General features: G+C 43.3%; 1 protein-coding gene across 1 annotated transcript in view; it reads left to right on the forward strand.

Moving 5' to 3' along the window:
- LOC144781943 (cytochrome P450 2G1-like) overlaps positions 1-26,869 on the forward strand; it is a 298,644-nt gene that overhangs the window by 81,332 nt on the left and 190,443 nt on the right. The window contains exon 4 of the mRNA XM_078661036.1: positions 13,043-13,203. Coding sequence (XP_078517162.1) covers positions 13,043-13,203 — 161 coding nt within the window. The remainder of the gene's footprint in view (positions 1-13,042; positions 13,204-26,869) is intronic.

Raw genomic sequence — 26,869 nt, forward strand, 5'->3', positions numbered from 1 at the left:
CGCGGGAGTCTCCGACCCCCGATGGGGAATGACTGCCATGATCGCCCGTGGAGTGACGAAACTGTATCCGCGGGACGTCGGCGCTCCCATGCTGGCGCCAGCCTCACTTTGAATTACTAGAATCCTGCAGACCTCAGTTCCGGTGAAAGCACAGTGTGACCCGGTAGGAAAAATTGTTGCACCCCCTCCCCTTTTGAAGTGATAGTTCAAACCACCGATCCTTTCCTTTGCCCTTTTAACGGAACTTTGGACTGCCTCCCCCTCTTTTACATTTTCTAGAGAAAACAAAACATTAACCACTACATTACCATAGCAGTTGACACCAGAACTGTTTTCAAATTGAAAACCAACAACATCTTCAACAGAATCCTTTTTGTTTCTGCTGTGACCCTGCTACAGCACAGGCATTGTCCCCAGCAGTAATTCTGCAATGCCGGTAAGAATAGCTGTGGTGCCTACTGGACTCACTCACCCCCGCGGCGCCTCACGCCGTTATTTGCTGGGCGGCAACTTACTAGACATCACTTTCGTGCCATCTAGATTTCAGCACGTTCTGCTGCCTTGGAACTATTCGCACAACAGACTGCTACTGACGACCCACGCCCAGGCAACATCTTCTGAATTTTCATAATTTGAAAGAACTAGTAACATGTCCTCATCAGGAATTCAAAAGAAATTGCCACGGTCTCTTCGTTGTTTAAATGTTTTTACTGTTTTTGTTTTGTTGTATATATTTATATGTTATTAAAGTTTTATATTCCTACTACTTTGTTGGAGTGCTATATATTTTTAATGTGACACATAATTGTAAAAACTTTGATGTACAAAGAGTCATTCCTAGAATCTTCCGCTTCAGGCTCGGTCCCCTCCCCAATCACAATACAGGATGGTTTTCAGATAGTAGGAACACGTGTGGTGTGACGGATCTCATCGGGTGTGGGCCTTGATCTACTATAACTCCTTTGAAGAGGGGTGATTCTTTACAGCTGGAGCCATAAACTACATCTGCAGGGCTAGCTGATAGCCTGGACAATCGGACACAGAGGAAGAGGAGTGTCAGAGGGTGCGGTAGTGAATAGGGCGAAAGGGAGGTGTCGGGCGGGCACAGAGTGTGATTCTCAGGGAAGAGCAGCGCAGATGGGGGGAGGTTTATTGCCCATACATAAGACAGAGAGCGGGGGTGACCAGTGCCTGGGGAAGATGCTTGCGAGGGTGGGGAGCCATGCTACGAATTGACAGCGTGCAGAGAGTGGGTCTGGTCAAGGCATCTAAAATGGCTGCCGTGCACGACAAAAGTGTGGCATTTCAAAAAAGGCAAGATGGCGCAAACAATGTTTTTCAACACTTCCTCATTTCCTTCGAATCGAACGTTAACAGACGTTGGTGCATATTACCAAAGTTAAGCGATATTTATCGCTAACGATGCTTACCAACGAATTTTTTACCGCTAAGCATCGTCAGAAATTATCGAAGATAAACCTTGCTATTATCAAGGTTTATCGCAAATGCGATAAAAAACGGCCGCAATGCATGAATATCGCTAAAAAGTCAGCGATATTCATGCATTACCGAGCTAATGCTCTTAGCCATGTTATCCACCTCCCATTGGATAACATGGCTAAGAACTGCTCAGGGCAGGTGTTACTTTTTGGAGATATTCGCGCTTAGCGCGAATATCTCCAAAAGTTGGTAATAGGAGATATATATCTTGCATGTTGTAATGCAAATTATTGTGGTATATGGAACTCATACCATAATCTCTCAGGAAAGCAGAAACTGATCCTTTTGGGACCGCCTGAGAAGGCCTAGGGGGTGAGGGGTACTCTACTTTGCCCCCTTTTCACGTTCCGAACTATTTTATTTTACTCTCTTCTGTAATTACACAAAATAGCAGCGATAAGATGCATCAGAGACACACAGTGAGAGAAAGGAGGCCGGAGATGAAGAAGAGATGTCAAATACACATTGGAGATAATATAGTGGGAGAAGGGAAGTAAATATGAGTAAACTTACCATGTAACATAAAAATGTTGCACTCTATACTATAAGTCTCATTTTATACTACAATCACTTCGCTACAACCTCATAAATTAAAAATAAAAATGAATAATGTCTCAAACAATTTTTGATTTCTAAATATAAATTTATTCTTCAGAATTTTCTAAATTTGAAAGAACTAGTAACATGTCCTCATCAGCAATTTCCTCTTCAATCATCTCATCTGGAATCTCCTCATTAAAAGTCTGCAATGATGATTCTTGTAACTCTATGGTCTCCAAACATTCGATAAATTCGCCATCAACAGATTGATCAAAAAAATCATTCAAGTCATCTCCTCCTTGTGACAATATTTCATTATTGGTGCTGTCAATTTCAATCAATGTAGTGGAATCATTCAAGTCATCTCCTCCTTGTGACAATATTTCATTATTGGTGCTGTCAATTTCAATCAATGTAGTGGAATCATTCAAGTCATCTCCTCGTGACAATATTTCATTATTGGTGCTCTCAATTTCAATCAATGTAGTGGAATCATTCAAGTCATCTCCTCCTTGTGACAATATTTCATTATTGGTGCTGTCAATTTCAATCAATCTAATGAAATCATACAAGTCATCTCCTCCTTGTGACAATATTTCATTATTGGTGCTCTCAATTTCAATCAATGTAGTGGACAATGCAAAAGAAATTGCCACGGTCTCTTCATTGTGAGCCATTTTATTTTGAAATTGCTTGCTGTAAATTGCAGAAAAAAATAATCACTTTCATTTATCGTTTTTAGTAATACATAATATAAAACTAACTTTATCAAGTATTTAGTATAACAGAAGGACTGCAAATAAATAACAGAAAACATTTTTCAAATTATCTTCAAGTGTACAACATAGTTCCCCTTACAAATTAACAACTCACCTTTTTAAAAGTAGGAGAAGTGTTAGTACTGTGTAAATCAAACACCAGAAATTCACCACCAAAAATTCCTCACAAATGTACCTCAGACAGTAGTATCACAAAATGGCTGTGGTTTCCTCTCATTTGAGATATATACATAACCAATTAACTTTCATCACACACAAATACAAAACCAAAGTAACATTTTAATTGGTTCTAAATTTCAACACTTTCAAATGTGTTTTCCCCATGCAATTTTCCATAGGACATTTACATACGTCTACAGCCTGAATGGCTGAACGGAATTACACCAAACTTGGCAAAATGGTACATCAAACCTAAGAGGTCAGGAAGGATCTACTATGCCCCCTTATGGTCATTTGCCCCTTCGCTTTGGCCTCCTCTTGTCTCTCGATCCTACCGAGAGACAAGATGGCGGCCGCTACGGACTGTTTGTAATGTTGACAGACGCCGGAGAACCAATCAGCTTCGCAAAGCTCCGTAACGCGAAAAGTACGCGAAGCGGAGCGCTGTTACAGATATATATCTTTTTTGAACGTTAATTTCTCAAAATCCACTGGAGCACATATATTGAGACCTAGCAAAGGCACATCGGGCTACCAGTCCCTAATATTTTGCCAAGTTTCGTGCAAATCCATTCAGCCGTTCGATTATTGACATTTAGATACGTCTACAGCCTGAATGGCTGAACGGAATTACACCAAACTTGGCAAAATGGTACATCAAACCTAAGAGGTCAGGGAGGATCTACTATGCCCCCTTATGGTAATTTGCCCCTTCGCTTTGGCCTCCTCTTGTCTCTCGATCCTACCGAGAGACAAGATGGCGGCCGCTACGGACTGTTTGGAATGTTTACAGACGCCGGAGAACCAATCAGCTTCGCTTCACAAAGCTCCGTTGCGCGAAAAGTACGCGAACTGGAGCGCTGCCCGGTCCGCTGTTACAGATATATATCTTTTTTCAAACGTTAATTTCTCAAAATCCACTGTAGCACATATATTGAGACCTACAAAAGGCACATCGGGCTACCAGTCCCTACAATTTTGCCAAGTTTCGTGCAAATCCATTCAGCCGTTCGGGCTAAAAGTGAGGCCAACCGCCCTATGGAAAACTCAATGTTAAAAACACGTTTTGGGATCCCCTTTTTTCTCAACCCCCCCTGGACGAACCCCCCCCCAATTTTCAGGGGCTGCTCAGAAACAAAATGTGCCATTTTCCTGAAAATTTCAGCCAATTCCGTCCACAAACGCCAAAGTTATTAGACATAGAATTTTCAAAAATCCCATAGAGAAAAAATCCTAACTATATATACCTACTGGCGACCGCCAGTAGGTAATATATATATATATATATATATATATATATATATACACACACACACACACACACACACATTTTAGGTTGAGCATTTTAGTACTCTTGCATATACTCTTGTATATATGTGTATGTACTTTGTGGGCTCTGGAGATTAGCCCTAGACTTTTTTTTCTGCTCAAGAGCCTCTATTTAACTTTCTTGATAGAAAATGTCTAAAGGAGGTCAGTAGAATACTACAATTGCTTTCTGCTTAGGGACTTTCTTTTTTTTGCAACTGCCTCTATTTAACTTTCTTGATAGAAAACAACCAGCAGGGGTCAGTAAAATACCAGTATCATTGTAGCATTCTCTACATTCCAGTCCAAAGAAATTGTCTTCCACGAGCACCTGTAGACAATAATAGTTTTTTCAAATCTTACATTTTCAGTGATATGACCACCGAAGGCCCTGATTTTCTATTAAAAACAGGGCTTTGGACTATACCATTTCCCAATGAAAGGCAATATTTCTCTCCATGTGTTCCCATACCTGGCATGTCACCCAGTTTGGTGCTTACTTTCCCTCCATCTTAAAGAAAAGAATGGGGCAGATTTATGATGACTGGCGCATCCCTGGGGATGCGCCAGTCATCCTGCGCCGCTGCTCCGCCACCCATGGTGCGCCGCATTTACAATGCGGCGCACCATGGGGCAAAAATGTCACAGATGCGTGACGCATCTGTGCCGTAAAGGTGGCGCATTGCTGGAGCTGCGTCGCAAGCGCGACGCAGCTCCAGCACGGCTCGGGGGTGACCCATCTCCACTATGCTGCGTCAAGACCTACGCCTGCTTCAAGCAGGCGCAGGGTTTTGACGCAGCATTGTCCTGAAAGTGACTGAGTGAAATCTCATAGATTTCACTCAGCCACTTTTAGGAGGCGTTCCTGCGCAGGAACGCCCCCCCCTGCGCAGGAACGCCTCCTTATGGAGCAGGACTTTACAACGTGACGCATCTCCTAGATGCATCACGTTGTAAATAGGGCGCATTGTTTGCGCCGCCGTTGCGTCAAATAAAGTGACTCACCGACGGCGCAGGGCCTTCATAAATCTGCCCCTACGTGTTTCAGCACCCAGGCTAATGTGCTGTTTAGCTACATACATGTAAGGTCCCCAAGGCCAGACCGATTGCATTGCAAATGATTGTTTTATGTTTATTTTGGAGTGACATTCAGGGTCACATGGTGAGTTTAAACTTAATGGCATGCTTTTACTTTGCCCATGTTTAAATGATTGCACCTGTAGCACTCACAATGGTACTTTTAATGATTAGCTCAAACACGTGCACCACTGTGTTGGTTTCACTGACTTCAGAACAAGTAGTCTTGCTGCCGGGAACAGCGTTGAGTCATAGAAGAATGAAAGCACACGTGAATCTTTGAGGTGGGTGTCAGTTTCACGTTTGTTTTGGAACAGTGGTTTAGTCAAACACGGTGCTCAATCAATTTATGTCTGACAGTATACAATTGAGCACTGCACATCGGGTTTAGTTATTTTTCAGCAAATATGTTTGGTTCAGTCAGACTACAAATTTTGTGGTATAATCTTTTCAATACGATTTGAGGTTGATTTTTGTGCATTCGCATTATGGATTGCCTGATATATGTGGTTCTATTATTAACACTGAAAATGTCAAAAAATCATTCATGTCTAAAAATCAGACATGGTTACTGTTGGGTTGTTTTTAAATTACAGTTTCAACTGACGATGGGCTTGTTGCCTGAAATGCATTGGGTGAACACTTTAATGGTTACCTGAGATTAAATGTGATTTAACATCCTTTTGGGAAAATCTTTGAGTATTAAAAGTTTAAATTCACGCTGCCTCTGCGTGAACTTTAAATTATGGAACATTGCTGTAATAAAAATAGATAAAAAGGTTCACATGTATGAACATTGGATTGTTTCTTGTGACTGTTGTCTGCTTGGCTGTACAGCTTGAAACTGGTGCCCCAATACGCACGAGGCACCTATGGAATTTCATATTCGTGCTATTGAGACTGAGCATGCGTCAACCCCTCCCACACAAATTACACCACTGACCATTGTTGAAAATGTTGAACACATGTTAAATACATGTAAGGGAAGGTGTGCAGTCTACGTCTCATTCTGGCAGAATCATACTTGCCATGCAGCCGCATCCTTTGTGTAATGCAATTCAACAAGACCTAGCCTTTTTTTAACCAACAGAACTTTTCACCCTAGGAATAGGCCACACTTACAATGATAAGTGAAATTAAAAATCACAAAATTAAACTTCCTGTTTAATAGCATATTGTGTGTGAACCTGCAGGCTGGTCCTTACAGGTGTGATATGATAAGCACGTCTTTATCCCATTCAGCCTGGTTGTGAATCAAAACTGGGGTCTCTGCAATAGCCCATTCTGCAGCATATGCTTCTTTAACTTCTTTGGGAACAATCATGGAAAAGGAAGGTGTGATTACATCCTCCCCTTGTAAAACATTTCTAACAAACTCTGGTGGCCAATCAGTCTCAGACAAGATAATGTTGTATTCAGTGGTCAAAGTCTGCCAGAATGTTACGTTAATTGTGTACGGTATGTCTCCATCATTTGAATTTCCAAATCATAAATTCTATCTGGAGGGCTAAGCCACTGATGTGTAGTTTCAACCTGTACATATACTTCAGTCGGTCTCACCACTAGAAACTCTCATAGAGTCTGGTGAACTACTGTGACTGCCTTTGTGCTGTGGATGAAAGGTCTCGTCCACATCTTGTTCTGAAGAAGAGTTCTGAACATTTGTGGCAGTTTTAGTGGAAATATCAGCCACTTTCTTCTTTTTAAACTGTGCTTTTTTGTTGTGAAAGTTTCTCATCCTTTTTTATTAAGAAGTCAGAGGGGCACTGAGTCCTTCGGTTTCACATAGTCCTTCTGTCTATGATCGCCTCAACCCTCTCTCTCTGACCTTCTTGTCTGTTGACCCTGTCAAGGAATGAGATAGGCATGTATCAGAAGACTGATACCTATCAGGCTGTTTAATTTTATCACAGTGACATAAATTATAAATGTGTCCAGAAGACTTCAGTTGTAGAGAGAAAGTCCATGTTTTTGTTTTAGTTCTGGCTTTATTTTTATTCAACGTAAAGGAAATGAGCGTGCGAACAAGTGATTTATTTCAACATAAACTATAAAAATCAATTTGTTAAATATTTAAGATGTCTGAAAGTGACATCTAAAATGAATTCCCTAATTATTTATCACAGTACACAGGAGAAAAACATGACAATGCATATGTATGCATAAACAAACTTTCATTTCAAAAGTAAACAATATTGTACACAGGATTACAAGGTTTCACAGTATAAATTTCAAGATGCATTGACATTGTATAATTCTAGTACAATTAACACCTTCTCTAACACATGTCGATGTATAAACAACCCATTTTTAAATCACGAACATGAGACTGTCTCCTCAGAGGTACAAGGCTCACAATCAGCATTGATTATGATTTCAAAGGAAAGTTGGCATATGCATTGACGTTTTGGCCTCTGTTGAATAACATCAATAAGACCATCCTCAGGACTTTTTCATCCTTATGAAGAAGGAACCCTTAAATATTCCTACATATTCTTCACAACTTTGTCTTGTGATTAAGGGACTGGTATGCTTCATGAATCTTTGGTGAGAAATCCACCAGGGAATTGTGTCTCATAAGTGGAGTGGCAAAACCATCTTCTTAAGTCAGACTTGTCATATATTGAGACTCATCCAGGCGAAACATCAGCCTGATTTGACCAAGCAAATATTTCCCAAAAGGGGGGAACCTGACTTCTGCCAGCCAGCACTTGCAATGGTAAAGGCGTTTCACATCAGGAATGCTACCCAACCAAGATAGAATTGTTGATACATAACTCAACTTTGCTTTGTCACTCTCAGTCATCTAATATTTAACAAATTGATTTAAAAGTTCACGCTTAAATAAATCCCTTGCTGGCACTCTCGTTTCCCTTATGTTAGTTACCCAAGCCTACAAGTGTATATTGGGTTGTCCTTTTGTATACATATTTTTATCCAAACACTTTTTAGAAGACTCAGTGCCTGCTTGGTATTATCCACTTCTGACTTACCCTTAAGTTGTGGCTTATTAGGCCTGGTTCCCAAACTATCACAACTTATAGAAGTAGAGGTTCCAGTGATTATTTTAGGTAGCTCGCGTTCATGGTCAACATCGGGAACTAAACCGAGCTGTCTGCATATCACCAAAGAAGCTACCTCCTATTTGATATTACTTACAAACATTGATGGCACTATGGCAAACTTGTCAAAAATGTTCTTCCCCAAATCAAGGGATGGGGCAGCTCCATGTTCAGTTTGAATATATATAAGCACTTTCGGCAAAGCAGCAATTGAAGGAGTACCATGAGTAATGGTTTTCAGAGAAGCAAATTCAGCTCCAAATGTATTACACTCCTCAATAGGTGAACCATACCGAGTGGAAGACACATAGTGCCCAACAACGACTTCTGGCAGGGCGGGGAATAGTGCTCGAGATGATTTGTTTTTTATGCTATCCGAAACACATTCTCCTTATGTTTGGCTGGGATTTGACCCAAAATGGCATTATTAGTAATTGGAAATTATTGCAGGCACAGCTAACTGCCCCTAACCAGCTTGAGGAGCACTTGTAGGGGCTGAAGTTAATGTATGCATAATGTACGAAATCAGATGTTTATATAGCCTAACCAAATTGTTTAAGGGAGCAAGTGTCTCTCATTGTGTTACGGTTGTGGCTCCTCAGGATCGGAGAGATGCTCTAAAGGGGTCCACCTCCAGACGTCCCTGCACTCTGGTGTGATACACGATACAGAGTGCAAGGCAATCAGGCGAGGGAAAAAGTCGGGGTTAAAAAACCCCTGGGAATCAGGTCCTGTAATGGAAAAGAAAAGAACACGTATAAGAACACGCCCTCTTTTAAATGGATATACAATGTAAGGAAAGATACAGAAATGTACCTGAGGTTTTTTCAGGAGGTGACCCCTTCCCGTCTCTGCTCCGGCAACAGGGGAATAACGATCTCCGAGCGAACGGGAAATGACTGACTCCTCAGTTCAAAGTAAAGAAGAACAAAAATCCTCCCACATGGAGGGATGCACCCACGAGGTGCCCTAAAGGGACAGAGTCTCCCAACGAAAGCAAAAAAGAAAACAAAGACTTTTGAAGAGTTCCAAGAGGGGGCAATCCAGCGTCTCTTGACTCTAAAGACGAAGAACCCCAACGGTACTGGAGAGCGCGCTCAGCCGAGCGTCAGTCGTGAATACGTTGGTTGTGTGAGTATGCGGAGGGGGCAATCCTGCGTCTCTCGTGCCTCACCTAATGTAAGCAGAGTGGCAGTACCAGCCGGTACTGCCGCAAAACAAAAGAACTTCCTGGTGCGAACGCGGAGGGGGCAATCCTGCGTCTCACGCGCCACACCCAGTGGTAATCAGGGTGACAGTACCAGCCGGTACTGTCGCCAAACAAAGAGAGCTTCCTGGTGAGAGCGCGGAGGGGGCAATCCTGCGTCTCACGCGCCACACCAACACAAGGACAACAGAACCCGCCGGTATCTGTTTAAGGGAATCTTTGCTTGGGGAGTAAGTATTCGGGCAAGAACGCCGAGGGGGCAATCCGGCGTCTCACGCGTCTCGCCCAACCTTCGCAAATAGAAGACAGCACCAGCCGGTGTTGTCGATGGCCCAAGAACGAATGAGAGTGCTGAGGGGGCAATCCGACGTCTCACGCACCACTCACCACTACTTGAAGAAGGCAGCCCAGCCGGTACCTGCCGAGACAGAACCCGTGGTTCAGCCGAACCACGAAACAAGGTCTTGTTCGACAACCACGGAACGAGCTAAAGCAAAGTTAATCAAAGTACAGGAACTCCGTCAAACTCCGCCAGAACTCCGCGGGGACAGGGCGTCCGCATCCAGTCCTCCGGAATGACGAATCACGAGCACCGTTTGTTTGTTCCCATGATTCTTTATGCTTTCTCAGGCCCTTCCCCGCCCTAAGCATTCTGGGAGATGTAGTTCTACAGTTTAGGCAAGCACCTTCGTCAGCTCCTGACACATTGTGTTGATGCAGTTCTATGTGGAAAAGGCGTATAGCTTGTTAAAACTGGCCATGTTGCCCTTTCATTACTGAAATAGTCCGGAAATACATTTTCAAATGTATGTGGGAGGGTGCCTTGGAACAAATTGTGATGTACCTAGAAAGTTAATGGTGTTTCTAAATACTCATAACGTCTATATGCTGCTGATACAGCTGCTTTATAATTAATTTGAAATGTTTGTGAATTTGCATTGACTGCGGGATAAGTAAAGCAGAAATACAATATTTCACATTAATTAGCATTGTGTGCCTCAACAGCGAAGATAACATCTACACCACCATTGGTGAGCTCATATCTAGTTAAATGTTTAGTTACTGCTTGTCTGCAATTAATTGCAACAACCACAGCTTGAGATCTGAATCCAATGAATGGAATTCAAAGAAAGGAAGAATATAAGGGAATAATTCTTTAAAAAGAGCCTGCTTGATCAACCTAGAGAAATAAATAGGTTCTTCCTATTAAGCTGAGGAGGATGGATACGCTCTTTTTGCTATGATGTTTCTGTATAAAAGCAATAAAGGGGCTGTGGGCACACAAGAGAAACAACCCTGGTGCCATCCTAGAGTGTTGGTGGCCCTACACTGTATGGTTCCTATGAATTTAGTAGACCGTGGATAAGGTCAACAAAACTTCACAATATGGAGACTTAAGGTCTTATCATCATGGGGGATGGGTTACCCTGTCACAACGGTGTGGGATATCCCAGCCGCCAAAATACAAACACCATAGAATATAATAGGATTTATATTTTAGCGGATAGGATATCCATCAATGTTGTGAAGGGAGTAGCCCACTCATCAAGTTCTAAATCATGCCTTGTCTACTCATATCATCAGTAAATATTGGTTTGGCTAGCTCACTATACCACATCTAAACTCCCAACCTTCCAAAGTTATGGATATTGTCAGTACCTTCAAAAATGACAACTCTGATTCCCAAGGAATTAGTGGAAACAGATCCAACACTTTAGTTTCTCACCTTTGTATGTCCAAAGTGTTGCAAAAATAATTTATTTTCAAACCTTTATTGAAAAGACCTGATCCTTATAAATAACATGGGATATGCGATTATCAAACAGATGAAACAGATCATTGTTATAAGCATTATTAGAATGGTGAAAAACGCAATCAATTCAACCATGTTAATTATTCCTAATGTTAACACTATCTATCAATAATACTACTACCATAACAAGAACATATTGGAAGTATCCTTCTGCAAGGCCTAGTTGGAATGATTCAACCCCATACCATGGTAAAATGTCTCAGGGAAATGTCCTCAGTGCATTAACGAATGCATACTGTAGAAGGTGCAAACTTGCACACATTTCTGCTTGTGCTGTAATCTTCCTTCTGAGGATGAATGTTGAGGCCTGTGGGGCTGACTTTCATTCACTGTTCTCTGCAGCATTCGTGATGAATCTGATGTGAAGTGCCTCTCACTGCCTTCAACAAGGGCATGGTTTAAGTAATAAACCACCTGCCTTATTACATTCTGCTAGAGATGCAGAATAAGAATATTTTTTTGTCTGAAGGGATATAAGGAATGGAACAGTCTATAGAACAACGTCTATTAAAAATAAATGTGTGCATAGCACATTCTCGTATTTGTGAAAAACATGTGCAAACCATCATCTTACAAAGATTCTAAGCTAAAAACTAAAATGGAGACCACATATCATTCCTACAACAAAAGAATCTTGAACATGAATTAAAATAGAAGTATTACTGTATAATTAATTATCTAAATATTTATGTAAAAAAACTCCCACCTACAGCAAAATGTTTAATTTGTAATTAATATACATTCACAATTACTAAACGGTATTTATAAAATAAATGTAATACATTGTTATTAAAAAAATAAGCTAAATATATATTTTAATTTCATTTAAAAAAAGCCTCATTAAAAATGATAACACTAATTTCTAATTATATATATTTTGAACTAAAAGTCTATATCTTGTTTTAAGCCAAATGCATTAATTTAATGTAACTTTATTTCCTATGAGGTTTTATTTCTTATCGAAGGATATTGCAATCCCAGGAGCGGATCATGGGTGGTGCTGAACTTACTCCAAGTCATACACTTGTGCCTGTTTTAGCACCTTTAAAAGTGCAGTTTATGAAAGTCTGTGGGCTGACTCTTTTGTGGATGGGTGTCTGTCCTCACCATAACATCTTAACTTTTCCTAAATCTTTCCTATTTAGTATTAGGTATTCCCCATTTGTCATCCGCTCCCTCCATCCCTTCCACATTTACTACACAAATGTAGGTGCACATGTGTGGAGATAGGAGCAGCTGAGGCGGAAGTCTCTGCACTTTAGTTAGTGAATAACATTTTGTTGGATGTAATAAACAGTCTACACTCTGCAGTTTGTGAATATAGCTCATAATTTGCATTTACATCTACTGAGTGCCCTTGCCTTCATTTCTGAGAGCTGTGTTGTGTAAGCAACAAATTAAATCTAATGTAAAGTAATTCTCTTTCTGTGTAATGCTAATGTACCCAATACTATTTCATAAACTCTTGTTGGTCCAGCCCAAGGGTGGTGACCATTGGCAATTCAATTTAAATACATTTGGCTTAAAAAAAATATTCTTTGTTAAAGGGGGCCACAATACCACATGTTCTGACAATTATTTTCTATTCCATTCCTAGAGTCACCCTTTGACGACACCCACATCTTTACTAATGCTGTTTCCAATGTCATCTGTTCCGTTGTATTTGGGAAGCGTTTTGAGTATGAAGACAAGGAGTTTGTGAAACTGCTCAACATGATGACCAGCATAATTCCACTGTTGAATTCTCTAGCTGTACAGGTAGATCCACTTTTCAGCATATATGTTGCTATAATATTCTGCTGTCCATTGATTTTTTCTCTTGCTCTTCAGTTAATAATCTGTGCTTATTGATTCTTCCTCTTTTTAAAAAATTGGAGTAGGTGGTTATCATGCAGGAATCTGCACATAAACCATCACACATCAATGCTCGCAATCAAATGCAGATTGATGCACCCCAGTCCTTCATTTCTGCCTAAGTCCAACTAAAGACATAACCTGCATTCTCTACTGCTGCGTATTACAAAAAACAGGGGTCCCTAGTAGTTCAGGGATCTTTCGCAAAAATGATAGACATACGCTCAATAGTATGTATGACCTTTGTCCAGCCGGACAGGAATTTTAATTAAAGTGATAAGCAAGAATAAAGAGGATTTTTTACACAGTGGGTGCAGCCAGCAACCCACAGGGGACAAGACAAAACAAGGGGATGGGGTTAGAACGAACAAGGCGGTCTGTATACTAGTAGTTCAGTGAACAGACAAAAATACATTTTAGAAGCATCATTGTATACAATTTATACTTTTCATTCTACATATGACGCTAAAATGTCGACGACGTTTCGATGCCTATTGTGAAATGAGTGGCATCATCTTCAGGACAGAGAATAAAAAAGCTTGTCTTGAAAATCTGTAGGCAATTTTTGGCCAGATTTAGGTCCAAACATTGTTTATTTCCAGGGGGCGGTGCCCAATATCAAGGGACATTTGGTGGGGTACTCAATTATCTGAGCATTTTCCAAACCAGGGCAAGAAAGCCTCTTCATAGGAGACCGAACCGATCGTGTCTCATTCCTGGTTGGGTTGCTCGATGGCAATTCTGGGCTCAGATGGGCGGGGATGTTTAAAAGCTTTACAAATGTCAGCACAGTGCCTACTGGTGCACTCCACCCATAGTCTACAACCTGACAGGCTATTGTGAGTAAGGGTGCTGTGTTATTATTTTTCATTGCACTGGCCGGAGCAAATTAGGAGTGGATCTTGCTTATCCTTGGTTTGTTCTGGTGATCTGCTAAGACAGCTGTAGTATTTTACTGATGTACATTGTGGTTCACCCCACCTTCTGGGGAATACCAGACTTTAGACTGTCATGGTAAACAGTGCGTAAGTATATATGTGTGTGTGAATCCACTGGTATGGAGGTTAAGAGCAGGGGAGGAGGGAGAGAGATTGCCCATTTAATGCCCAAAATGTTTCAGGTAGTCCAAAGATTTCAAGATATAAATGGCAAGCAAGTTCAGCAGAAAGGGCTGAGGAGAAGGCAGTTGTAATTGCTTTTCCCCACGTATGCTATAACTTTTCACCATGAGGAAGCACTCCATGAAAAGAACAGAGCAAGATGAGTGAGGCAAGGGAAAAAGCAGGTCTACAAGGGGCATTTAATAGACAGGATATTTATTGCTTTAGGTGCTACTAAGTCTGGCCAGTCCCCAGGACACTACTGTGAGTTTTGTAACTGCAGCAAATGCAATATGTGGTATTGGATCTGGAACTATTGCAGCTATTGATACTAGCCTTGTTTTCTAATGAATCATCATTCCAAGATTTGAAGTCCAATTACTGAGCTTCATAAGAGTCCAGTATTGTTTTATTGTTGTCACTACTTCCCAAAGTCAGGAACGTGCAATTTGTACACTTGCTACCTTCCTTGGATTCTGTAGCTCTTTCTCAAGCAACCTCTTTGAAATCAGACCCTGAGTCCCCATTATGCACATTCTCCAGATTAGATACAGAAGGAACTATCAAAGCTTGATATGATAGGCATTCAAATGTCTATTATCATAAAGGAAATGTTTGGTTAGCCCAAAGATTACCTAGAGTCACTAAAGTTGCCAAGTGCTCCCAATTGATCATGGTCTCATAAATGTATGCCTCACACATGTTCACGATTTGCTGACATATATTTGCTGTAAAATTACCACAGTTATCAAGGTAAAACATGGCAGAATCAAATGAACCGTAACTTATTTAATGAACCATTCACTGTACTTAACATGTGTACTAACACATGCATGGCTTATTCTTTGAGAAAATGTATATGCTACTGGCACTCAAGTAGATGTGCCTACTGGTAGAGGGAGACATACATTTTCTGGTTTGAAATGTGTACTCCTTGAGAGCCAAGTGGGCCCTTGCTGTTTTGCTAGGACTGAGTTGACGAGGCAGTTGTGGCGGAAGCAATTGCCCAGCTTGCTCCAAAATGATGGAGGGATGTGGAAGTCCAAGGTATAGCCTGAGTGATACGTTGGAGCTCTGGTCTCACAAGGGGGGTGGAATTGACTTTTCCCCAAGTGCATTAGGCAGTTGAAAATATGGGCAGCATTTTTCCATTTCTGTCTGTGCCTCTTATTGGTGGGGTAAAAGGGAAGCATGATGGAAAAAATGCCTTCAAAACAAAAATTGATCATTCCAGATATCGAGGAATTAAAATAACATGAAAATCTTGGACCACCAAGCAGTGTCCAGTCTAGCAACTGTAATAAAGCTAATAGTAATTACTATAGCAAGCACCTGAAAGTGCTCTTCAAAGGAACTTACCCAGCAGGGTAGCTTGAGGTTGTCACCTGCCAGCCAGCATGACTGGGCAATGTAATTACCCCTCAAAATACTTAAAAACAACTGTACTTTTTGTTCTTTGTTTCCACCCACAGAGCAGTTGATAAGGCCACGTTCTATTCTGTGAAACTCTACGTTTGCGCTGCTGGGAAAATAGGCAATCTAATATGGCTTCCTGGCTGAAAGGCACACCTTTGAATCTGGAGGTAACCCTAAACAGAGCAAGCATGCCCATTTGGTCATAATCTGGATCTGGTTAGACCACCCCCCAGCAATCCACTCTTTCCGGGATGTCTGCTGCATGTCTGCCAGCTCTACGGGAAGGCAGGCTTTTAAACATGACCATCGGGCTAATCTAAAAGGTGGCTAATGATTTGTATTCCTTCCAGGGTAGCAGGAACCCTTGCACCATTCATGGAGACCATCCTGTCCCTACCAGTTTGGTGCAAAGTAACTAGCTTTTCTTGTCACGAGTGTACCCTGGGTTACAGAGAAGTAGATTTCAGAAGCTGGTGTCTTGACTGGTCTAGACGTTTTCAAATGATTGCTCATTGGAACGTCCAGAGCAGCTCGGCCATCAAGTTGTCCCTTTCATTATTATGGTGGACAACCAGCTGGATGAAGTCTGAAAACATGTCTGCACCCATGCATTTCAACAGAATATTGATGGGACTTTCTACTTATACTCAGGAGACAGACTAGGCAGACTGAACATGGATTAACACCCAGGGCCAGTGACTCGAGCCTGGACCGGGTCCAGGCCCCAGGGTCACTTAGAGCTATGTCTTGGGCCCTTTAAGAGCTTTTACTCAGTACTCCCTGTCTGGCTTCTGGAAGAAAGCAAAGGTCACGCACCCCAGAACAAACAGGCCAGTAGGCAGGGCATTTCAAAGCTCTGACTAAGGTCTACTTAGCGCTTTTAACCTTGTCAGAGCTGAGGATCCCTTCCCAGGCCTACAGAGCTCTGCCCTGGTACTTGTGTGACACTAGGGACCTGCAAATGGAGTCCAAGCCAAGGGCAATGCACCCCAGGTTGGATCTTTGATCAGGATTTGTCAGAGCTACCCTGTTAGAGTGGAACCCTTCACAAGCCTGTGGAATCCCATCTCAAATACTTTTTAATACAACAGGCCGGTTAATAGAGCTCAGTTTCAGTGGAATACATCCCTTGTCTAATTGAACTCTGCTAGTTGACCCTGTCAGAGCATTCAACCCTGGCAAAGAAGACAAGCCCTCATGGGGCGGCAGTACCCATCCATAGCTTGCTGTGACATTATGGGCCAGCAAATGGAGTCTTAGCCTAGGGAATGTATCCTAAGCCTGCTGGAGTTCTGTCCGGGACCTCTCATCTTTCCACCCCACTCCAAGTAGGGGAGCTCTCGGCAGACTTGTTTAATTCTGTCCTGGCCAGTGTGTGACACCACTGTCCAGCAAATGGAGCCCAAGCCATGGGAACACATCCTGGTCCAGTACAACTTCTGATCAGTACCTCTCAGAGCTTTCAGACCCACTCATGGTCACTTTGTGGCACCATGCGCTAATGAATGGAACCCAGGCCCAGCGGCCTGCATGCTGGAGCTGTGAATGGGAACCGGATCAGAGGTTTTATTTTTCCTGATGAACAGAAGCCTTTGGGTCTTTGCTGTCCTGCCAAAGTGTATATTGTGTAGCTTAGGTCACAATGGTCAGAGACCGAAACCCAGGCCTGTAGCTCGTACCTCAGGTCTTAGAGTAGCTCTGATTGGAGACTTGGCTGGAGCTTCACACCTTACCAGAGCATGGCCTGTGGAAATCCACCATAGGCACTTTGTGAAACCATGTGCCCATGAATGGAACATAAGCCCAGAGGAATGTACCCCACACCTTCTAGAGCTATGATAGGCAACATTGTTAATGGTTTCAACTCCTCTGATTAGTGGAAGCCTCACTTAGGCTACTGAAGTGTATCCTGGACAGCTTGGGCCACCAGTGATTAGTCCCCGTCACCCAGATCTGCAGCCCACACTCTAGGCCTACAACAGCTTTGACTTGTGACTCAGTCAGAGCCTCACACCTTAGCAACACAAAAAGATGAATGAAATGCTGAACATTGTCAAACATTCACCCCAGTCACAGATCTGAGTTAAGTCCATCGTGTTTTTGCTCAACATGCCCCCCCAGTTTGGGCCCAGCCATAAGCAAATCAGTCTGGACCCTGCCAGGCCTTCCCTGGACCAGAAACAAGCATTCTGGGACTGGTTTCAGGGTATCACACTTATCAGCCAGTCTAGCTTGAAACCTTGCAATAGGAGGTGAGCCCTTTCCTTATATATAGAATCCCACTCTGAGCACTTTATTAAACAATAAGCTATTAAATCAAGCATCCCAGACTTGCTGGAATACTGAACAGGGACCCACGCAGAGCTTTCCATCCCATTGTCAAAGAGTAGATGCATCTCAAGGACTGCGGAAGACTGGGTAACTTGGGACACCACCACTCTGTACATAGAGCCAGTGGCACAGGGCCCCTGCTGTAGGAGCTGCTGCTTTGCTGGAGCTTGGACTGAGACCAGTCAGAGTTTTTAACCCTTGGGAGGGGAGCCCTCCCAAGGCCTGCAGTACTCTATCAAGGACACTGAAGGATGCTTCCGGTCAGCAGTTACACTTGACAGCCTCTGTGGAGATTAAAGTCAATCTTGTCACACCCTCTTAACTGATATAAGTATCTGGATGTTACGGCAGTCCCTTTCTCCACCATCAATAACTACCTGGCATATGAAGACTTGCCTTTATTGAATTTGGAACCGGAGTGACAGGAACTTTTCAGAGCAGAGGCATTTGACCTTGACTGGGATAGAATTAGTGACAATATTCATACAAGATTTAGGCAGTTTGTGTTGCAGGCAGTGATGACAAGAGTGAATGTACCAGTTTTTTCACATGGCGTTCCGGCACCATAACTGGCCAGCACACTATTAATGACGTAATCAGTGAAGCACTCTTTAAGCAAGACATAGTGCCCTTTTGCTTCAAAAAGGTCTTTTGAAGAAACCCCCAAATTACACATTGAAAATGACTAAAATCTTCATAACCGTCAGCCCTTACTAAACAATTATTGTGCTCATTAAGTACCAGTTTTTCAGGCCGTGACCCAACACCGATGGAGTGAGCAGCATTGCTCGGTGCTCCACTCGGCCGACCAGCATCCAGCGCAATCCTGACTCCATGAGACAGGCTGGAGAGCTCTAGCTATCCCCACTGTATGATCCTGATGCTATGGAAGCTATAGCCACGGCATAACATTCAAGTGCTGGGATGACATCGCTGTCAGAGAGCATGGCGGCATCAGAGGAACTGGTATCACAGGCCATGCTGTGACTGCTGGGGGGGCACTATTCACTTGCTCTTGGCCTGTTGCCCTACTTGGCTTTCAAATTGTAGGCCCGACAACCCTTCCTTTGCAGGCCGGCCTCGGAGATTACCCCGCATTACCTAGGGGCCTACTGATGACCTTGAGGAGCGGCTTGGACTCTGACACTGCTCCACACACAGTTGTGCAGGAGATGACTGACTGAGACTAAATCGGGGCTACGAGGTGAGAAGAGGACAGGCTTGCAATCTATGGGCATGTTTGAGCCCCCATTTTATTATGAGGGTGAGGTGCTGGTGCTACCCAGGATACACAAGAGGCTGAGGCCTGTGCTGGGACTACTGAGGGGCCTGCCATGACAATAACTGGCAGGCTTCCGCTTTGAGCACATGTGGTGGAATGTGCTGAAGAGATTCTTATGCATCAGTATATGGGTTTAGATCCATGCCACCTCTAGATGGGACACAATTGCTAGCTGTGCTCCATTGATCTCTGGTTAAGGTTCCTACTGACTATCAGACTGTCCTGCTACTGGAGTGAAGGGGGTAGAGGCCCCAGCCCCAAAACAATGGTTGGCTTTATACTGGAACGTGGCGAGTAAGAGCTGTGTGGTGTTAACTTATCCTTGGGAACCATGGGCAAACCCTCCTGTAAGTGTAACCAAGATCCTGAGGGTGTGGCTGGCACAGCAGACAAGGCTGGGAGTGCTTCACAGCCCATAGAGCCGCCTATGGACCCCACATTACAAGACATCCTTCAAGCTATAACAACCTCCCATGAGGTACTGGAATCCAAAATAGTCGCTATTATCATGGACCTGGACCTCCTAGGTGATGACCATAAATGACTTGCTAACAGAGTAACCATGTGTGAGTGAGCTCTGGGGAAGCTACCACCTGTGGTTACTGCGATGAAGGAGCAACTGACAGTGGTCATGGCGAAGGTCCGAAGTCTTGAATTACGGATGGAGGATGCAGAAAATTGCTCCAGTCGCTGCAATACCTGAGTGGTGGGACTGCCTGAGAAGGTGGAGGGCACCACTATGCTGACCTATGTCAAGAGCTGGATACGCAGAGAGGTTGTACCTAAGGGTCCTTCTGCCTTCTTTTCACTCGAGAGAACACACTTACTCGGGGCTCCCCCGAGACCAGTAGTGGGTAGACTACTGTATTACAAAGATCACGATCCTGGCACATGCCCAGCAAAAGGAAGAGCTCCGGGTCGACAATGCTACTGTACGTATTTTCTCTGACTTCACTAGGGAGGTACAGAGAGAATGAGCATGCTTCCAGGAAGCTAAGAAAAAATTACGGCAGCTGAAATTCAAGCACGCAATGCTATTCCCTGCAAAGCTGAAGGTGATGTTCCCCACAAGTATTCTAGTCTGGGGCTGGCTGGAGTCTCGACCCGTACCAGGGCCTGACCAGAATACTCGACAGGAGCAAACTTGTCATACCGGTACTTGGCATAAAAGATTGCAACATGGCTCTACTACCTTCTCACCGGCCAAAGTTTAGTAGCTCGCAACGCAGAGCACAATGGAAGTGGTTGCCAAGATGAGTGGGAGGGAGAAGAGGTCTCTATCACTGGAACAGAGGACTCCCACACAAGATTTGGAATTTGATCAGTGCTCTAGTACTTCGGAAGACTCATGCCTAGAGCTAACCAGGGTGATACCGAAATCGTCAGATGACATAATCTGAACTATACGATGAACTGGTAATGTGTTGGGGGCTCAGAATAATACAGAGATTTCCTTGATTCACATAGAGTACACCTGAGTACTGTACACAACACTGAGCAATGAGCTAGGTTTCCAATGCTAATTGGAATATGTTGGAGTATATATTAAGGAATTCCCGAGGTTAACTGATGAGAGGAGTATGCCTCACAGTAGTGAAAAACAAATGTAGGTGTTTTTCACTACTAGTACAGGCAAAACTTAAAAGTACATGTCGTACCTTTTACTTACGCAGCACCCTGCCCAATGGGCTACCTAGGGCCTACCTTAGGGGTAACTTATGTGAAATAAAAGGGTAGTGTAAGGACAGGCAATGGGCTTTAAATGCCAAGTCGAAATGGCAGTCAAACTGCACACACAGGCTCTACAGTGTCATGCCCGAGACAGGTTTTAAGGGCTAGTTGTGTGGTTGGCATAATCAGTGCGGAAGGCCCACTAATGGTATTTAATTTACAGGCCCTGAGCACAGGTAGTGTACTCTACCAGGGACTGACAGATAAATTAAATATCCCAATTGTAGATTCACCAGATGTAACCATGTTTAGGGGAGAAGCACAAGTACTTTATCACTGGTCAGAAGTGAAAAAGGACACAGAGTCTTAAGACCAACAAAAAGTATCAGCAAAAAGAAGAGGTAAGAAGGCAAAACGTTTGTAGGAAGATCACCCTGAGGCTGACAGGTCTAACACCCTGATAGACAGGGAAGGGAGATATGGTATTGACATGGGTAACGTTGCCAATGAGATGAAAGCAATGTTGAGTTCATATTCCCCTAATTAAGGCCAGGACTACTTTCTAACGAAAGCGCTAAAGAATGTAGCTGAGTTTGCTGAAGGACCAAGAGTGTTGATGGCAGGTACTATTGAGACAGATTTCAAAATGCTAAATGTGCAAATAAAGAATTTTATAAAATTCTCACTAAATCTCGTAAACCTAAATACACAGAAGGAACTCATCCCATTACTCAAGAATTCACTGACAAATTAGCAATCCATTACACAACCAAAGCAGCCATGTTGAACTCCTATATAAAACAAAGGCAAACCACCAGCACCAACCCATTTCTAAAAATCTTCTAAAAAAGTAGGCTATCCCAGCCTCTGCATTCTTTCAAACAAATATCACAAAGTGGATTTATGGATCTGTTCACGGCAAGCTGGCCAGCCATCTGCCCTTCTAAACCATGCCTACCGCAAATATTCAACAACATTCTTTCAACTTTCTGTTCTGCCACAATAGTAAGAAGAATCATTAATAATTCTTTACATATAAGAATCTTTCCAGAAGACCAAAAAAGGCATACATTTGCCCATTATTAAAGAAAACTACCCTGGACCTGCATGACCCGAACAACTACATACAAATTATAATTGGACCTTTCCCTGGGCAAACTGATAAAAGGAGCAGCATTTTCCCAGATGTCACAATGAATTGAAGATAGCACCATACTTTCAGACAACCACACAGGATCCTGCCAAAGAAGAGGCACAGAATCTGCCCTTATCACCATTTGGGATGATCTGAAGAAGATAGTAGATCGGAACAGGGTTTCTGCATTGCTTCTCTTGCACCTCTCAGCTGCCTTCACCACAGTTGGCCATGATGCTCTAACTCAAAGACTCTATAAAACCTGAATAGCAGGAACTTCTCTCAACAGGATCACATCCTTTCTTTAAAACAGAACAAATGTAATCTATTCTCCCCTTTTCTCATCTAAATTGTACTTCACAGGGCTCTATCATCTCACCCAGGCTATTCGTCAAGTACACTAAGTCATTACCGGCAATGATCAATTAATTTCAGCTGACATGCTATAACTGTGCAGATGACACACAAACAGTCCTTCAACTGAAAAGCAACAAAGACTTAGTTACTCAAAAAACTTCAGTTGCCTCAGAGCCGTTGATCAGTGGATGACATGGAGCTATCTCAAATTGAATACTTCAAAAACTGAAATACTCACATGTGGCGATAGTATGATCAACTCTTTGCCTGGCCTGGCAATCTGGGACCACCTACTAAAATAAGTAAGTAGGAAACCTCAGAAAGTACCATGGATTCCAACTTATCAATGAATGCCAAGTGGACACATTCGAAATATCAAGCTTCACTACCATTAACTCCCACCTGGGATTTCCACACAAATTCCTGGCTCCTCTCTCTCTTGTACTGTCTATGCTTGATTACACCTATAACCTCTAACACAGTTCAGCTTTATCAACTATGAACGGATTCAAAACTCTTCTGCCAGACTACTACTACATGCAAAGCCCCAACCCCACATCTTCCCTGCCTTGAAGGCCCTACATTGGTTACTGGTTGCTTGAAGATCCACCTTCAAGTTGCTTTGTATCACCCACAAAGCAATACATCGAATAGACCTGCTTTTCAACTGGAATAAAATCACAAAGTACATTTAACAAAGGAATCTCAGCTCAAGATTGGCACGTCTCCTCAAAACCCTACCATACAAGAAAAATAACATAGGTGGAACATCTTTCACTGTTCAAGAAGCCAAAATATGAAATTCATTACCCCCAAACATAAGATAACTATCAGAAGACTACTCAAGAGCTGGCTTTTTCCTCCATAACCACTATACTCAATCTTAATATACAGAGTATCCCTGTACTTGTAAACATTTTCGATTTGATTGTATATATGTATCTAGATAAGTGTACATCTTTGTACAAATATTTATAATAACTATGGTTTTCAAATACATAGCTATTCTTTAGGTCTGCATATATTATTCTATGCTTAACTGACTGGGTCTGAGCTGTGTGCAATGCTTGCCAGTTACTAATTGCTGCTTTCTAGGTCTCATACCTTTTTTAAGCTCGTTTAAATGTTTTTATGCACAGTATTTTAAAACTTTGTGTGTTTGGAATTTATTATGATTTGCACCGCAAGGTTGCACCGGCCAAAGGGCTCCTGGTGCATCGAGCGGTGGCCGCCATCTTGGAGGTCAGCGCACTAGTTGTAATCATGTTGGGGGGTTAATAGGCACGCTGATGCAAATGCTCAGGGCTGCCTGGGTCTGAGCTGTGTGCAATCCTCGCCAGTTACTAATGGGTGCTTTCTAGGTCTCATACCTTTTCTAAGCTTGTTTAAATGTTTTATGCACAGTATTTTGAAACTTTGTGTGTTTGGAATTTATTGTGTGTACTAGCGTGATTTGCACCGCAAGGTTGCACCGGCCAAAGGGCTCCAGGTGCATCGAGTGGTGGCCGCCATCTTGGAAGTCAGCACACTAGTTATAATCACGCTGGGGGGTAAAAGGTGCGCTGAAGAGAACGTGCAGTGGATGCACGCAGCGGGCGAGTCCCTGGCATGCCTAAGGCAAGCCCGTCTGCGCCCGTTCGCACTCGGGCTGGGCTCAGGGCCTCTCCCCCTGGCCATTGCACACACACAAGACGGATCTACACCAGGGAGGGCCTGATCAAACTTGAACCTAGCGGTGGTAACGCTAGGTGTCTGTGTATTTCGGTACAAGGAATGTCCAAAAATATCAGAAATATTTGCCCCTCCTGCAACACCCGTCTGCCATACAATCTAGACCTTCCTGTTTCAGGCCCCAGCTGTTGGCAGATACCAGGGCAGGCACCACCAGACTGTTCCCCAGGAGCGAAGAGAGTGTCCCCTCCTTTTCCAGAAATACCACTCCCCAGCGATTAATAAAATTCACTACAGGGAGCTAATATCTCCAAAGAAATGAAGGGACCAAGAAAACCAGAGAAGTCCCAATCGCAGTCAGCGAAGAGAAGGCCAACTCCCGGTAACTGTGACAATGAATAAAAGAAATAACAACACATATAGTTAAAGATAGCTAGTAGCAATAATAAATGTATACTACTGAACTAATCCTAACAATTGTGCATTCTTCCACACTTACTTGTGAATTGGCGCTGGTAGGTCTTAATATGAATGGTCTCTTGAAAAGAAAGCTGACCCACCAGCAGGTCACAATCTGGATACGACAAACTCTGGCCTGGAGTAAAAAAAATAAACGGAGAGATTTACAGGAGGCAGGGCGTTTCTCAATAGACATCCGTACCTCACAGGAATTAGCTGAATACAAGCTGCTAATCCTGTTGACAGCTGAGTGATTTAAACGAAATAACAAAAGCACTAAAAAAAGGCGTCTCCTCACAGTCATAAATAACCGGCGAGAAGAAGGTGGGTAATAGCGAAGTGAATCACACTCGCTATTAGGGAGGCTTAACCCCTTCGACGCTCATGACGAGCTGGGCTCGTCATGAGGTAGCCTCCTCGCACACTCATGACGAGCCCAGCTCGTCATGAATAATGGGTTTTTGCATATTCCAGCACAGCAGGGGAAAATGTGCCGCCACGATGTGGTTAAAAAGGAATCGAGGTGGGGAGATGGAGGGGCAGTAAAGGCTGGATACTGGGGGCGGGTAGAAAGCGCGTCCTCGCGCTGGAAGGAAAAATTAGAATAGCAAGGTCCCAGTTTTCAAGATCACTCCACGGGCAGAAAGGGAATCAAAAGGTCCAAGGTAAAGAGGTGCAGACAGGGCTTTAAGTGGGATGAAAAAACTGGGGGGTCTCTCAAAAGGGGCGTGGCCAGTGTATTTAGGGGCGTGGCTTTAAAACATTCGCACTTAAAATCTGTGCTTAGCATAGTGTGCCGCCCGACTTGTTTTTTGCTGTTTCGGTCATGGCATCCAGATCTGTGATACAAGTAACATCATACCTACAACAAGTAAGGACTATTGGCTTTGTCAATGGTTATTAGTCGCATAAGATAAATAAGCTGCAACTATGGCTTGTATATAATATTTACAAAGCTTCCAATTAAAGCCCTGGTGACCCTACCACAATGTTGCTGCTCTTTAGTTTCAGAAAGAGAAGGGAAATCCAGAAAGAAAATGACTCTTTAAAGGATTTCCCTTCCTCCACAACACTCACCTGGTATGACGTCATGCCATAACTTCTCCACTAGCGAGAAGTGTGAGCAGTGTGAGCAGCGCACATCGATGTGCTTGCTGCCTCGAAACAGGTCTCTATCGGGCTTTGTTTTGCATCCTGGCACTTTTTCCCGGACTGCAGTGACAGCAAACTGCTGTCACTGCAATCTGGGGAAAAAAACGGACCGCCTGCGCCAGGGCTCAAAACAGAGCCCGATAGAGACCCGTTTCGAGGCCCCATGAAAAAAACTGCTGGTGCTCAGACCCCTTGAGACCCGGCCCACTTAAAGCCCTGGGTGCAGAGACAAATATTTACACCATAAATACGAATCCAAATGATTCTCGGCAAGGTAGCAAGAAGATTCAGGAATCCAACACAGGACAGCGAGGCGGGACACAGCAAACGTGGAAAGCCAAGCATTAATTCACTGCAGCTGCTGGCTTAAATCCTCTCTGTCACCTGACCAGTCCCTAGCAGCATGGGAGAGTGCACAACCTCCTTTTATCACTAGGTATTCTGGGAGATGTAGTTTTAGTACCCCACAGGAAGCCCGACTTCTGACACCAGCTATAAATCAGGTAGGAGGGACAATAATGCGGACCCACTGCCCCTTAGATGCATGCTGCTGAATGCAAGATCTCTATTCAAACATAGCACGGAATGTGCTTGACTCATTGGAGAACAAGACGTTAATTTGGACCTCATAACTGAGGCCTGGGCGGACCAGGCCTCTGGGCCTGACCAAGCTAATGCTACCCCACCGGGATTTCACTGTCACACCTTGGACAAACCTCACGGAAGAGGGGGAGGGCTTGCAGTTATATATCACAACTCACTTGAACCCATATTTTACAAGGCCTCAAATGCCTTGTGTGATTCTCTATTATTTAGCCTACGTGCCTCACAACGCAGCACCCTCAAGGGGATTCTCCTCTATCGCCCACCGAACCCAGGGGTGGCTTCCTAGAACAACTGGGGTCACTGCTCGAAGAAGGGCTATGCGCAAACTCCGTTACTATGCTAGGGGATTTTAACTTCCATTTGGAGGACCTATCCAATTCAGATACCATC

Source organism: Lissotriton helveticus, chromosome 9 (assembly GCF_964261635.1).
Source record: "Lissotriton helveticus chromosome 9, aLisHel1.1, whole genome shotgun sequence".
In the NCBI taxonomy this organism is placed as follows: domain Eukaryota; kingdom Metazoa; phylum Chordata; class Amphibia; order Caudata; family Salamandridae; genus Lissotriton; species Lissotriton helveticus.